Below are 15,850 nucleotides of genomic sequence, written 5' to 3'. Positions count from 1 at the left end.
CAAATAAGCCAGGCACTCAAGAAGTTAGATTCGGTTAGCTTAACACAAAATAAATGTACCATAGCTGTCACTTTTTAACATTTTAATTTTTTTTTATATTGTAGAGTTGGTAACACTGCTAAGATTTATACGAACAGAATCCCTTTCCCCATTATTCAGCTACTTGGCACCAGTCTCCTCATAAAAGATTTCATATATTTGTACAAGAAATAGTTAAAAACACAGACACAGTCTTCACAGGTAATGAAGTTTTTTTTTCATTTTGTAATTTTAAACACTATGGATTTAGACAGCAGCTGTGATTATCTGTTAGTTTAAATCACCAGAAATCATTTTGACACAACACAGAAACATTTATAAAAAAAAAACCAAAACAACAACAGCTGTCTAGCTGTTCTTTGTAGCTGATAGGTGCACTCCTTTGATTGTTCCACAGCTAGAGTAGAGCTTCCAAAATTAAACTTTGAATTTCCCAATCAGCTTTCTCGCCTTTTTTAGACCTACTTAAATCCTTCCAATGGAACCTTTAAAAGCTCATTAATTAAATTTGTGGTGTCCAATTCCTTTTTCGCTATCACTCCGCTGTGGCTTGGACCTACTTCTCAAATTCAAAGCTACCGCAGGAATTGACTCGACGCAGTGAGTGATCAAAAATTCAAAGGACAGCTGAGTTAATATATTAGCATTGCACACATAAGCAAATACATATGACAATTCTAAGCTCAGTTTCCTTTTTAAACAATGCTGGTTAACCTTTGAAAGCATTTCCTATCTCACTGGTAATTGCTCTACGTATTACTCCGCCAGCCTACCTGGGAGAAAACCAAAGAAATGCACCCTCTGCTTACAGTTTGAGCACAAGGGACTCTGGGAATGTTAACAACTGAGGCTATATGGCGTCAATTTGCTTAATATATCTGAGCATTACTCTGTAGTGCATGTGGGGTACACTGGAAGAGTAAGTCATACCCAGAATTCCTCTGTGGGAAAAATGGCTCCATTAACCTTGAGCTAGTTAAGAGTCTTTTATCTCTGAGAGTGAAGAAGAGAGAACGAGAGAGCGAGAGAAAGAGAGAGGGGAGAGGCGTGGAGAGGAGGGGAGAGAGGAAGGGGGGGAGAGAGGTTTGAGAATACACAACAGCAAAGCAACAGCAGAAATTAAAAGGTATACAGACAGTGGAAGCAGCATAAGGTGACATTACAGAGGAAGGCCACCACACAAAAACCACTAACCCCCAAGAATCACTGGTTCACTAGGACTGCAGGAATGGGACTTTACCACTCCGGACTAGAGATAAAGCACAGAGAAGACAAAGGACAAAACAACTACATTAGCTTAGTATATACTGCATATAGTAACACACATTGAAACTGCAATGGGACTGACAGCCAAGGACACTTACACATTGTACACATTACAGTTCTCACATCTGTTATTAGATGCCTTAACAAACAGCTGCCAAAGATGGAGTGGAAGAAGAATTTATATTTGACAGTCATTTGGAGTGTTTGACACTACACTGTGATTTCTGGCAACAAAGACAAAATAGGAGATTTCTTTTCTTTTACTTAATGTGCAGTTTTCAGTTGTAGTTATCTATTTCAAGCTTATTAACCCATTCTTTAGTTTTAAAACATATTGGTTTCAACACTAGAAATAAGGAAAAACCAACAAAAAATACCCAAATCAAAGAACAAAAAGAAATTTACAACCTTCCCTCTATAATATTAAATGAAAAACAAAACATGTTAAATAGTTCTTCTGGTTTTTTTTTTTTTTACTCCGAAGTGTTATTTGACGTTGTAAAATTAGCCTCAGTTACACTGAGAAAAAAATAAAGCAAAACAATATGCACCTAAGAAACTGCTCCTCGCGTCAATTAAATTGAGTTTTTTGTTTTTAAGCACTTTTTGAAAAAGGCTTCCTGACCCATTTAAATTTGATGTGAGGCTATGCTTGTTAGTTTGGAGGTAAAAAATTTTAAGTCCTGCAGCAAATGTTAATGAGGGCTTTTGTCTTAACTAACCAAGGAGACTGCAGCACCCGACTATAAACCAGTACGGAACACATTCTTTCCAAAAAACCCAGCCCACAAGCTGCATATTGTATGAAGACATTACAGATTAATAAATGATAGCACCATGGTTTTAGAAATTAAGTTAAAGTTTCAGTAATTAACATTTAGTCCAACTTTTTAACATTCTAGTCACAGGCCAGAAATTAACTTTTTAAGAACCCAAATTATTTTATGTGCAAGTAAGAAAATCTTAACCATAAAAAGAGAATTAAACTCTGCATAAAATTCTAAAATACTATCCCCTATTTTTAAAGGAATTAGGAACAAAAACCCCTTTTCATTTGACTTAGTCAAACAGGGCACATTGTTTATGCTTGTCTCTTTTAATCTTGATCATATCAAGATCATTTTGAAGTAAAACCAATGGTTGTCACTTTAAAATCTCTTTACCACAACACTGAGTATTCTATGGCAGAGGCATACACATATTAAAGGCATCTTAATAAAGATGCAAAGGAAAAAACACACATCTTAGAAGAAGACAAAATGGCAGGCAACTGGTACTTCGACTCTCTGAAGGCAAAAATAAAAAAATATCTTTACATTAAAGAATAAGTCAAGTTAAAGAGAAAGGGAATGAAATGGGGACCATCATATTGAGAGAATAAGCTGACCTGCTCAAATTCAAAGTGCTAGAATTAAAGGTCTAAATTAAAACACAGTCTATGCCTCAGAGTATAACACTGAACACAGTATGTGGTCATATTTCAATCCTCTTTCCGTTCCAGAGTCTGTGTAGTGTGAATGCCATTGCTGTACACAGGAAATGGAAGAGTGGAAAAAAGTCCTTCGGCAGTTGTGAACACATTCCCTGCAGGCATTTGGGTCAGACTGGCCCCGCTCACAGCACTTCCAAATGGTCCCGACATATTGAGTCGGTGAACATGGTGGTAGAGCATTTCCATCGGTGTTTTAGGATCCAGCCCAAAGCTGGGGCTGTTAACATCAACAAAGTTAACAGCATGGGTGTTGGGGAGGAGGTTGCCCTGCATGGCTAAAGTAACTTCAGCTGGAGCATACCGAATAGTGCCAGTGGTGTAGACCCTCTGAGCAGCAGTGCTGGTCGCAGCAAGGGTTCCCGTTACCCTGTGAACCAAAGGAAGCACCACATTGCCTGCTTGTAACCTCTGAAGGGCTTCCAGATCCCCAGTGTACAACAAAGAGTTGGAAGTTGTGGGACCTCCTGGATGTTTGTCCCGTGGAGATGCTGAAAGTGGGGGTGACAAAGGGTCAGAGGACACAGGAGCCAAGGCCGAGTTGGATGAGGTGCTGAACTGAGTTTTACGGCTGGCAGTATTTTCAGTCCCTGGTGGGGTGAGAACGGAGTCTGGAATGGAGACATGTAAACTACTGCTGGCTTGGGGGGAAGGGAAGTGCTCGGAGCTGGGGGGCTTGGTCATACTGTAGGGTGATTCATTCCTTGAGATTTCCCTGTTGGGTGGGTAATTCCAAATACTGCTATCATTATCAAAATTGATAGGTTCTGAGATTTCTGTTTTAATTTTGAGCACTGAGGCACTGTTTGGCGACGAGAGCAGCTGGGGCTGGTCCACCAAAGCTGAGTCAAGTCCATTTGGACTTGAGGTGCTTGACAGCCTTCTCCGGGTCATGCTGCCTCCCTTTTGCTTTTTTCTCCTCTTCTTCCTCTTCTGATGTTTGCTGGAAGACTGGGCATTTACTTCCCCTGCACTGTCTGAGTCCTTGGCACTGTCCGAGGTCAGTGATTCACAGTTCTGCAACCGCAAGTCTGACTCACTCTCAACATAGCGCTCCACCTTGATCTGCATAGAGCCAAGAGTGCCAAAACTGTCCTCAGGGGCCTTTTGATTCTCGAAGTCAGAGTTTTCAAAGCTGTCATCACTGTCCCTGCTGTCCTGGTTGCTGGAGCTGTTCCCATCATCATTACAGTTCATTTCGTTATCTGACTGATTTCCTGACTTTTTCCTGTCGGATTCAGGGTCTTCACTGTTTTCTGACTGGTTTCCTTTCTCATCTGACTTTGAGTTCTCATTGTCCTCTGGAGCAAAAGGAAAGTGAAACAAACCATTAGCAACAGGAACATAATATTATAACCCAAGTCCAGATTTCTACCTACCAATGAGATGTGATTGCTGCAAACTTTTTTGGCAAAAGGCGTTCTCTTCTCTAAAGCTGCAATTTTTTCGCAACGTTGTATTGGGAGAGTTTTGGTCACCATGAATCTCTCTGACTCAGGGTTGTTGATGCACTAAAAGCCTATGCTATATGGCCTGCACCTTAATTGAGTGGGACCTTTTCATCTGCTCACTGGACAAGAATAATTTTGACAACTGTGAGCACAAATGGCATTGTAGCTGTGTCATCCAAAGAGGAGTCAGTGAACAATCCCATTATGACCGTTATGTTCTGGTGATTGTTATTTCACATCCATGTTCTCCTACAGTGGGCAGGCATCCAGGTGTAGCACTATTTACTAATGAAGATTCTAGTCCTCTCATCTCATTTTCCTCTCACCATTACCACTTTCGAAGTGGCATAGTGTCTCTGACTTCAGTGGAATTACTGCTGATTTCCTCCCGTGTGAGAGGAGAAGCAGGTCATACATGTATAAATCTGAATGAATAAACCAGTTATAACAATTTTGTTATGTTGCTAGACTGTCTTCTCATATTCCCCTGAAGGGCAACAAATTAAAAAAAAAAAAAAAACGAAAAAAAAATTCAGGCAGTGAATTAAATTCTTGATTGATCCAAATCATCTAAGGGCCATTGGAAACAGCCCAGCTACAGCACTGAGAAGCTGTCACTCTTCTTGCCTGAATTCATTTAGTTGTGTTTTAATTTTTACCTATTTGTAATATGGATGCGATAAACACTCTAGCCCACTGGACTCGGACAGCCAAAGCAGCTTTGAGAATGAATACTCTCTATTATCATACTACGTTTGAAAGGGTCATGAAATGCTTCAGGACACCCGCCTTTTACAGACCAGCCAGAAATCTTTTGTTGGGAAATAAAAGATGTTTTTTCACTCATCAGAGCCAAGTACTACCCTTTTCAATACACTTGTTTTAGCGAGAGAGGGGAAGGGCCAGTTTTCCTCTAAAGATTGGTTACTCCTGGAGCCATGTCAATACCAAACAGTTTCCCAGAAGTGCTGGAGAAGGTGGGTTGGACAGGGAAGCTGCCTGAGGATTCAGGGCAAGGCACTTCCCAAGTGACTCAGTGGGACTTTTTCTTGAGTCACCAGCAGCAGAAAGACCCTCCCTTTTGAAAAATAAACCCCACAGAAGCAAAGTAACAGCCACAAACCCCTAAATTTCATCCAGCTTTTTGTTCCACCTAGGGCTGAATTTCTTCTACAATGTTTTTTCTTTTTTTGAAGATGCTTTCTTTTAAGGCCATGGTTTCTAGCTGGTCAAGAGTGGGCTTAGGGTGAGGTACTCTGAAGCTGCACAAAATTTGCCTGGGATTTTATCAGAGCTTGAACTGAACTTGTTTTCATCCAAGATGCTGTTCTGATTTCAGGTCCTTTGGCATTTCTGTTTAATTCTTTTGAAAGAAACAACAACTTGCCTCTGCTGTCTTCTAAGACTCCCAGATATCCCCCTCTGAGTTGTACACATCTGTGCACCTTTGAAGAATGCTCTCTTGCTCTGCATCAGCCTTAGGAGTCATGAATCCACATGCACTTCTCACCCGGAGAAACTTACAGTGCATGTGGGAAATGCAAACTGTCCTCCACATGTGTGTTATTTGGCTATTTAGGAACAAGACAGCATAAAGGAAGCACTGGGAATGGGTGAAGAGATTCCCAGTGATGGTGGGCCACAAGCCTGTATGTGTGCCTAATGTTGACTTAAACCATCAAACCAAGCTGTCAAAGGAGAACAAATAAAGGCAAAAGATGAAAGGGAACAGCCATATCATATAATATAACATTAAGGCCTGATCCTCTTCTTGCTTTTGCTGGATTTACATCAACGAGATCCATTTTCTCCAGATTTTTTTGGTTGTTATCATAGACACAAGAGAAAAATTCTCTCTCTCTCTCTCTCTCTCTCATATTCTACAGCAGAGCCACATCCTTAGTTCTTAGGCTACAGGAAACCATCCTCTTTTCAAAGCCAGACGATCTGTACCTGTGCCTAGGTAACCACTTTCAAAACTAATGGGGAATGCGCGAACCATCGGTGCACTGGACTATCTGTAGGACTAATTTACACATTGAGTTTGACAAGTACATTTAGCTTTTAAAAAACAGCTGAAGTCCCAGACTTGAAGAGCTTAGAAACAAGTGCTTGAACCCATACCTTCTAATAAAATATAATTCTTTTAACCCAAGAAAACCCTCAAATTTTGCAATCATCACTGCCCCCTGGTGAGACTCTTCAAAAATGTATTTATACAGGAAAAAGGGTCATAAAGATTGACAGTAGAGACTCCAGAATGTATGCCTACTCTGGAAAGAATAGAACTAGCATTATATTCAACAGTTACAATCCTGAGTCCTCTGCACAAGGCACAATACCTGTTCATGAAGCTTAGCTGGGAAATCAAATGTTTAGTTCAGTGCGATGTAGGCAAGGATGCATGCACAGAGTGAAGAGAAATACTGAGGAAATGGAGATACTGTGGAAATGCTGAGGTCATTACAAGATTTTGCTAGTGTTTTTCAATTTAATTTTACAGGATTCTTTGTTTTGTTTTGTTATAATGGAACAATCCTTGAGAAATAAAAGCAACTGGAAAGCCAACCACATGGCTCCCATGATATGAACCTTTTGTGGGTGTAAATGCACACCATGTATGTTACCTGAGTTGTCCTTTGAGTCTGATTCAGAGTCAGAGGTCTCTGAGGATTCTGAGGTTTTCTCTGGCAGATGAGGAAGTTGTGCAATATCCATTGGAGTGTCCTTGTACTCTGGGTTACTGAAGAGGAGACAGCAAATATAAACACAATTGGATGATTTGCAGTTTCATGGTTTTTCCCTCTTTTCATATCAAAGTTCAGGAACAAAGAACATGAATAGGAAGAATAGCAGAGCAAACACAGAAACATACATTTTTGGCCCCTCAGAGCTTCACAGCAGGGATTTTATGAAGGTTTATTTTAATACTGCTGTCAAATACTTATATTGACCAGGTACTAAAACTCGTTTGACTCTAGTGAAGTTTTAGAGCTATCAAAGCATTCTTACTGAAGTGGGACACCATGGCTTGTGTGACAGCTAACAGTAAAGCTACACTGTGTAATCATCCAACAACAAAATATCTTGATTTCGATCCCATTACTGCGCCTGGAAGGACAGAGAGGGTGTTTTAACTTTTCCAATCTGTTTCTCTCCCACCGGCAATGTCTATTAGAGTTATCTCTGTAACAACATTCTCTATCAACCTTGCCAGAGCCCTTTCAATACCTGTTTTTCTCAACATTCCTGTTTTCCACACTTTAATCAAGCAGACCATACATAAAGTTAGTAAGAAGGTGCTCAGTTAGGACTAGAGAAAATGACCACTGCTCAAAAGAATTAGGCCAAAAAATAGATAAAAAAGGTTATATAATTTTTAAACACTGCACACATGCATTCACATCACCAAGAAACCAAAAGCAACCACTCTAACTATATGACAGATGCACATGTGCATGTTAAGATGCATATGTTAGGGATAAAGAACTGTCAACACACCCATTATAATCATATCTTCATCTGCTCATGTGGTGCTCACCTGTGACTTGTTAGCAATGAACATGACTGCAATGTAAAAAAGCTACACTACCACAGAAACTGGAAAAAAAAAAACAAAACCAACCCTATGCTTTTTCTTGGTTTGTACCTTTTAAAATGTGTTCCTTTCCCAAATCGGTGCAAAGGCAGAAGAACACAGCTAGACATAAGTGGCATAGGAATGTTGAAAATAAACAAAGTCTTTAATAATTTTTGAATAGGTGAGTGTTTCTGTGCAGTTCAAATTCCAGCCCGGTGATAGAGCAGAAAATCTGCAGTCCCGTGTAGAACAATATGAGGCAGCACTGGGGGTGACTGACACACTATCACAATGACAGTGTGAGCATATTCAACCTATTACAGTGTACTGTGAAAATTCAGAGTTCACACAGTTCACATTGCAATGCCATTCTTATGATTATCATCTTTATGGTTTTGTCCTGACAAAGTGACTTTATTCTGTTGCATCTCGGGGCAGTCCCCAAATTTGCCCCCTCCAAGCAAAAGATGTTTGAGGGCTTTCACACTGTGAATAAAAGGTTGCTAGAACAAGAACAGCATTAATCCTCCCTGTCACTATAATTAGTCTATCCTTTTACAGACAGCTGAATCATAATTTCTAATGCATGGAAATGTATACAGACCAGTACTCCTGCTAAGAGTAGACCTAATTATGCCTTGATGTGTCATTAAAATGTTATTTGGACATTTGGATCTTTTGTGGATTCCAGTACTAGGGGAAATCTAAATTAAAAATACAAATTTAGTGGAGAAGTTAATCTTTCTCTAACAGACCAGTGAAGGGAATGCAGCAGAAAAATCAAGGTCTGGGAGAAGACTTGGGGAAGACCACATTGCTTTTCTTCTTTTGTTAGGTATATTCTGTTGGTAGAGAAAACAATTTTGTGGGACATTTGTGGACAAGGTTGTCTGGAAAGCAGCAAAGGGGACAAGAGGCAACTGTTCATAATTCTTATGGATGACTTTTCCAGCTGGAATATGAGCACATTTCTGGGCATTTTGAAGCCCTGTTAGGACTGGGGCAGTGAAGCTGTACTTCCAGTTCAAAATTGGCAGGCTTAAGCTGACCTCTTGAAATGCTGCATTCTGCCTCACTCTTGCAAAAAGAAATAAAAAAGTAGCAGGATAAGGATATATTCAGAAATGCCCGTGCTCAATCATAGCAGGACAGAAACGTGCAAGCCCCAATGAACACTCCACTGCTGTGGAAGGTTTCCCACAATATCCCTCAATGCTCTCCTGCCAGGGGTTGCTTCTTCCTCTTCCCCAAAAGGGGAATCAAAAGTATTTCAACATGCAAGTTTAGGCAGGCACAATCTCTTCAGGGCTTTCTGGACTTGGCATAATAAGTCACAATCTAACCCCTAGACATCCCTTTGAACTCTCATGGCATCAAAGGGAATGTAACAAACCATGACAAGCAACTTAAAAGGAGAACAGGCCAGAAAATGACAATTGCATTTCATGACAATCTCAAGGTTTCAAATTTTATTTGTTTGTTTGTTCTGCTCTGGAATGAAACAGAAAATCCCCCAATCTTATTGAACATTTTCACAAAACAGAATGTGTTGAAAGGTATTTTCAGATGAGAAAGGTCAGGTTTATAATTCACTGTCTCTCAGTGACTGTTGGTCTTCCCTTGAGCTCACAAACTAGTCCTTTAAAAATACTTGGGCTTTGGTAAAACAGAATTTCTCAGGGAAGAGCCTTTAATTCAAGGTGTTACTACTATTTCTGTTTAAAATAGTTCTAATAGTTTAAAATAGTTTTAATTGCTGCTTTTATTTTTAAATCCTAGTTTGCATTTTTCAGTGTGAATACTGCCTGATGGTTACAGGAGCAACATATTAGTTTAAGGCTTTTCTCCTGAGAAAATTCCTGTTTCTGGAGTGGACTGACAAACACCTTTCAGAGAGACCTTTTTGCAGCATTCCACAAGTTTGCTTCCATGCATTTTCAATAACCAAATAAACCAGCGCCCAACACTTCACACCAGATTTTATAACACAACTACTGAAAGTTGGTGTGGATCATTTTTATCTTTGAGCTCAGGCTGAGTAGATTTCAGGGCAGTGGAGGCATGCAATAAAATGGTGGAGGGTTTATTTGAAGATTAAGGCAGCATAGTAATTCAAGAATATTCCAGTGTACTGAGACATGACAGATGTCTCAATAAATATAACCAAATGGCACTGGTTTTGAGGTGGACCATATGAAAAGTTCTTCTCCTTACCTTTGTCCAGTAGGCGATTGTTTTTTCCCTAAAACTCTCACCAATAGAGACAAGCAATAGCAACAGCAGTTCAAGTAGGAGAAGTGACTGGCAGACCTACCTAAGAAGGTAATTGACCCAGATGATATTCTTCTCACTTGCATTCTTGGCATTGACAGCTATGGTTGCACTAGACTGTATCCAGATATAACCTCCGTTCTTCTGCATCCAGCGGTAATACTTTGTTACACATTGACCCTTATTCAGCACTGGCAAAAAAATACAAACAAAACAGAAGCAAGATATAGTGCATGTTAGAACTGTGGTAAAATGATTTTCATTGTACAACATGCCACATGTATGAGCAGAAGATAGTTGGTTTACTTTAGGTTTAATGCAGCATGCCAGTGAGATGACAAACAGGATCTGAAGTTCAGTATAACTATCTGTATGTTTTACAAGTTTTTAAAGTGTAATTTTAAGCTGTTTTTGGAAACTCTAGTGGAAGAAGAAAAGTAAAAGGAACTATAAATCTCTTTGGTTCACAGAATACTTATTGCTGTGTGGACATTTTCAATGCACTCAATGTCAAACTGTAAAAAAAGAAAAGGAAAAAAAAGAGGCAAATTTATATGTGATTTATTCATAGCTCCTTGGTAGACCTCTTTGAGATTCTGGATATTTGAAAGGTTTGGGAAGATACTCTACCCCTGCTGCTTTGATCATTTCTCCTTATTGCAAGCGATATCAACCACTGAACTTATACATCTGTTTCTTTGATCTTGTCAAACAGAATTTACAGTTCTCAGATGAACGAAATCTCCACTGGTCAGTGGGGGGGAAGTCTTGGGAGAATTTACTTTCTACCAGAGCAAAGTAAATCCACCAACAGACCGAGAAAGAGGCCTAAGGGAGGCACAGAATGGCCTGGTTAGAGCCAAAGAGTGACAGCTCTCACCGATGTTTGAAACATGCTAGGAAACAGAGAAACAAGTAAAAGCAATCAGTAATGTGAAACGGTGTTATTAAGTGCTCACAGCAAGAAGGTTTAAAAATACAGATGTTTAAAGAAATACTTCAACCAAAATATTGCCAAGCTGAAACGGTTTTGGTTTGTATCTGATGCTTCAGTGTCAGGAGAAGGAGATGAAATGGAAATCTTTCAGTGGAAGGGAGCAGCACGGTTTTAAGGAAAACCTAAACTATACAAAATCTGGGCACTATTGTTACTGGAGCACTTACTCTCTGCATTTCTCACTAATCCCGTAAGGCTTTGTGCACTAGAGGGCAGTGTGCATTCATATACACCTTCTGCTTTTGTCATGTCCTTGTCTCCGTCTGCTAAAATGAAAAACCTCTAACTGCTGTAATAAATTTGGCTAAATTAGCTGCTAAATGGTTATCTCAAGTAATATGTATTTGCATTAATCATCTTGCTCTAAACCAGAACAAGCCAGAGTCCTAAAGACGTAGTAAATTCATATTGTCCATTTAATTACGGCTAATAAGTGCTTCATATACAATAGTTTCATGAAGTACATTTTGATTTTTTTTTTGTAGAGGGAAAAGAAAAAAGTCACTTTGGAAAAGAATAAGTATTTAACGCTGTTAAAGTTCCTACCATAAATGTGACAAACGACACTTTGGAGCTTTCAAGTTAACCAAATGTCTATACCCCTAATAGATATGAATGTATCTATATCTAAATCCACGTACAACAGATATCTACAGAAAAAGATATTTACAAAGGCAGCCATACAGACACAGATGCTTTCTTACCTTGCAGGGATCCCCCAATCCCCACTCCAATTTTTCAACTACCGAATAAAAAAATGCATGTAAAAAAGTGCAACGTAAAGTGAATGTAAAGTGCAAGTTAGGTTCAGCTGTAATATGAATAAATATTTGTGATCTGAGTCCTGTTGTTTTTCAGCAACCGCTAGTTAACTAGGTTTGTTTCTAGTGGAGATCCATAAGTTTCCCAACATTTTTACTTCTGTATTCCAAGCTCTAAATATTTTGCTATGATAATTCATTGGCTTCAAAAGCTCATTATACAGCAGAATAAAGATAAAATATGAACAACTGACTACCCAGCATTTCTGTCAAACCAATGTTGTATGCCACTTTAGAAAACAGTCTCACATAAATTAGCCCAACTTTATCAGTTATGAAGAATAAGGGAAGAAAACTACTGCTGTAAGTTTTGATTACAGTAGACTTTTCCATTTCAGTAAAATAGGACATTCAAAATACTCTGCTTACAGCTGACAATAAAACTGATACGCCTGGAAGTCTGGAGTGATATTGGCTCCTTCCTGGAAACTTGAACACCCACAGGTTCATGCAGAAACTAGTAAAATCTATCTGCACCTGTATCTACTAGGTTATACTGTCATCTTCTTTAGAACAGTTTTTATCTGAGGAGTTTACTATGCTATACAAATACCAAAGGATGAATCCTCACAACTTGTCCACATGCACATTTGAAAGTCAAGGTACCAGGTGAGCCACTAGCCAGTGACTGAAGAGCACACTGCACTTCTGCATAGTGATAGCTATGAGGACCCAGATCCTCCAGCTCTTCTAGTCCGTTTCATCCTAGACAAGTCCTTCCTCCCTCAGTGCCTTTTATATTGGTTGTTGCACCACTGGAAAAGTCTATGTCATGAGCTGAACAGAGTATTCATTTCAGAACTATGGGAAAAAGGGGGAAATTAAAACCTTGTAAGTTATTTCTGAAGGAAAAGGTGCTTGCTTTTTTACGAAAGAGAATTCAGTGCATCAAGTTGCATGCAAACCATCTACAGAGTTCAGGCTCCCAAATTACTATACGTCCAAACAATATTTGAAATACTGTCTTAAAAATGAGCATTCCATGAAGTTCATCTACCTGCAAATTCCCACTCTCTATTTGGCCAGCACAGATATATTACCACATACACAGGATTTTCCTTCCTGCATCTGTCTAAAGCATGTTTCATATGAGAGATTTGTGGACCACGCTCTGAAGGAAGTCCCACGATTCAATATAAAAATTCTCTCTGTAAAGAGATTCTCTGTCAGACCAGCTGTGCTGCGCTGCTAAATCTGGTTCTTACATCCTTTGAGAGTGAACTAGGCACCCCAAGCCAGTTCTGAAAGCTCATGCTATAGCTTGGGAAGAAATTGCTTGACCTGATGAAAGAGAAAGAATGAAAAAAATTGAAATGTTTTCTAATTTATGGTATTTTTTAATTGTTGGCATTGCCAAACTGAAACTTAGAAATTAGATGAGAATTTTGAGAAAACAAGCAACTAGAAGGACATATCAGGAAGGGAAGTCTATCTGGTTTACTGATAACCTAGTGTTACTGAGCAAAGCCCCGTTTCATTTTGAGGCTATTCAGTTTGCAAGGTACAGGGGGTCCACTAATAAAGCTACTGATTTTGGGAAAAAATGAAAGTAAATAATTAGTCCACCTAAGTTCTGCTTGTGAAGTTATGTTTTGGTACTAGCAACAGACCACACATTTCAGCTTAGCATAAACTTCTGAAAAAGTAATGCCATGTGGACCACATCCTGAACTTATTCAGACTGTACTTAAGGCAAATCCCTTACTGAGAATCAGGGCTCAGCTCTGTACTTTTGTACACTGAGAAATGCAAACAGTTTTAAATTTCTATTTGTATTATACATGGAGTATCCAGTCTGGCAGGCAATGCAGTACAGGGGAAGGTGAGACTTGTGACCGGATCGGTGGGACAGCTCATGTGACTGAAGTTACATGGGATTATGCAGGATTGGGTGTATCAGTCCATTTGTAAGAATAGCAGGGGTGGTGATTCTCTTACAGGCTTAGCTGCTTCTGCTAACCAATGCAAAATGTTAATGGCAGTTACATGTTTAAAAGATGGAGTTAAAAAAGGCCTTGTTACTAAGCCATATGAAGTGGAAATATAGAGAAATCTTTCTAACACTGGATTTCAGCTTCATAGCCATCAGGAAAAATCTTTACAATTAGTCTAACAGGAGAATGAAACAATTCTTAAATATTAGGAATAGGATGACAAATATAATTATATATATATACACACATATATATAAAACCCCTTTAATCAAAGGGAATAACTGGGGGTTAATGTTTTAAAACTGGTGACCTTTATGCTAGCTGCACAGAGATATTCCCTAAAATGGTGGATGCTAAACTTGACTAAAATTTGCTGAAATGTTACCTAGTTACTCAATTTGAATTCAGCGGTTAGCATGCAAGAAATGCACAGTATGTCGTGCTAAGAACTAGAAAAAAATCTCACTTATTTCTCAAAGTATGATTCTATTGCTATGTACACAGTTCCCAACAAAGGGATTTCAGTTTTCCTTGGTAGCTTTGTGCACAGCAATATTCTTGTAGCAGTGGAGTGAAGGAGGGGGCAGAAGAAGAAGCAGTCAGTGTTCTTTGCAGGAACCTATTTCTGTTAGAAAATCAAAATAAATCAGTACAAGTTTGTCTTCAGAAATATGGTTACAAAAAGAAAAAGAACATAGTTTCTTCCTGTAAGGCTGTTCTGAGAAATCAAAGCCAAAGCTTCTAAATAGTGAGTTGTGTTTTAAAAGAAGGAAGTAGCTTAATTCAGTTTGAAGAGGAGATGAAGAAATTGTGTATCAAAAGCAGTCTTTTAGCGAAGTCTCTTACAAAAGGACATTTTACTCATGTGCATATGCATTTAAAAGCTACACTATATTGCGTATTCAGGTAAGTATTGAGTAAATAGGAAATGATGAGATCATCTTACATATTCACACAGCTTCACAAAGAGGCTCTTTATAATTGGTGAAAATATTGAGGTTACATCTGCTGTGCTATTCACCCTTCTCCTTGAAATACCTTTATCAATGACTGGATGGTATTGATACTGAATTCCCCTTGTGATAAACTTATAAGAATATTTTTAATTTACTGCATGAAGATGAAAATGCCATACTTAATACCACAGTCGGATACTTAGCAGCAGCCACAAGTACTCTTTCTACATTCACAAAACTGGCAGACGAAACATGAAAAGGAATACTGACTCTTTAATCTCCACTTCCCACCTAAGGCCCAAGGCAAGCTGACAGGGTAACTTCGTTCTGGAAACAGAGGGGTTTTTATTTTTTTAATTCTGGATTACTTTTTCTTCTGCTTTTGAAAACTGTGGGCTATAGGGGAATGAACCTGGCATAGACTTAAAACAGGAACAAGTTTCTTCATCTGAAAAGTTGCAGTCCTTGATGCTTACAGGAAGGTCATTTTCAAAACCCACAGGAAAAATAGCATCACAGCCAGAAAGAGTGCATTAAGTGCCTTATTTGCTTGTAACAGAGACAGTTTTTCATTTATAACAGCTCCGAGGATCAAGTGAACCTTTGATGTTGTAAGGACTTTTCTATAGATTTTGCAATTAGTGAGTTAGATGTTTTAAATAGTAGGTATCCACAAATTGGGTTTTAGCAACGAAAAAAAAGTATTGAGTAATATTTAGCAATGTTAAATGACATTTGCTACTTAAACAGAATTACAAGCTAGGTGATAGGAGACTTGTAGACATTTGGTGAGCAAACGTGTGCCATCTATATAATTCTGCACAAACACGTTGATTTTGGATCTACTACACGCAGTGGAGTGAGGAGGAGCCAGGACAGTGTGCAAATGCGTTCTCTACCCACCAGGCCAAACGTGTGGCTTCCGCAGCAGGTTGCTGGGGGAAGAATGCCACCTTCCCATCAAAAAAGTCTCCAAGAGTCACATTGTTTTACCTCCCGTCACTGCAGAGAGATGCTTACCAGTCCTGTGTGACTTACTGTATCTC

The 15,850-nt window shown here is 39.0% G+C and overlaps 1 protein-coding gene across 5 annotated transcripts in view; it reads right to left on the bottom strand.

Annotated features, from left to right (window-relative positions):
- Positions 1-2,785: 2,785 nt before the first annotated feature.
- The window catches only part of NPAS3 (neuronal PAS domain protein 3), a 629,011-nt gene continuing 615,946 nt past the window's right edge, over positions 2,786-15,850 (bottom strand). For 4 of the 5 annotated variants that reach the window (XM_075712984.1, XM_075712985.1, XM_075712986.1 and 1 more), the window contains 3 exons: positions 10,140-10,287; positions 6,861-6,988; positions 2,786-4,095 (listed from right to left, as the gene is read on the bottom strand). In XM_075712984.1, coding sequence (XP_075569099.1) covers positions 2,786-4,095; positions 6,861-6,988; positions 10,140-10,287 — 1,586 coding nt within the window. The remainder of the gene's footprint in view (positions 4,096-6,860; positions 6,989-10,139; positions 10,288-15,850) is intronic. The other variant, XM_075712988.1, reaches the window with a different exon arrangement.

The sequence above is a fragment of the Pelecanus crispus genome, chromosome 6, assembly GCF_030463565.1.
Source record: "Pelecanus crispus isolate bPelCri1 chromosome 6, bPelCri1.pri, whole genome shotgun sequence".
NCBI lineage: Eukaryota > Metazoa > Chordata > Aves > Pelecaniformes > Pelecanidae > Pelecanus > Pelecanus crispus.
The sequence above is the reverse complement of the archived record's forward strand: the minus strand, read 5'-3'. Positions and strand labels throughout refer to the sequence as shown.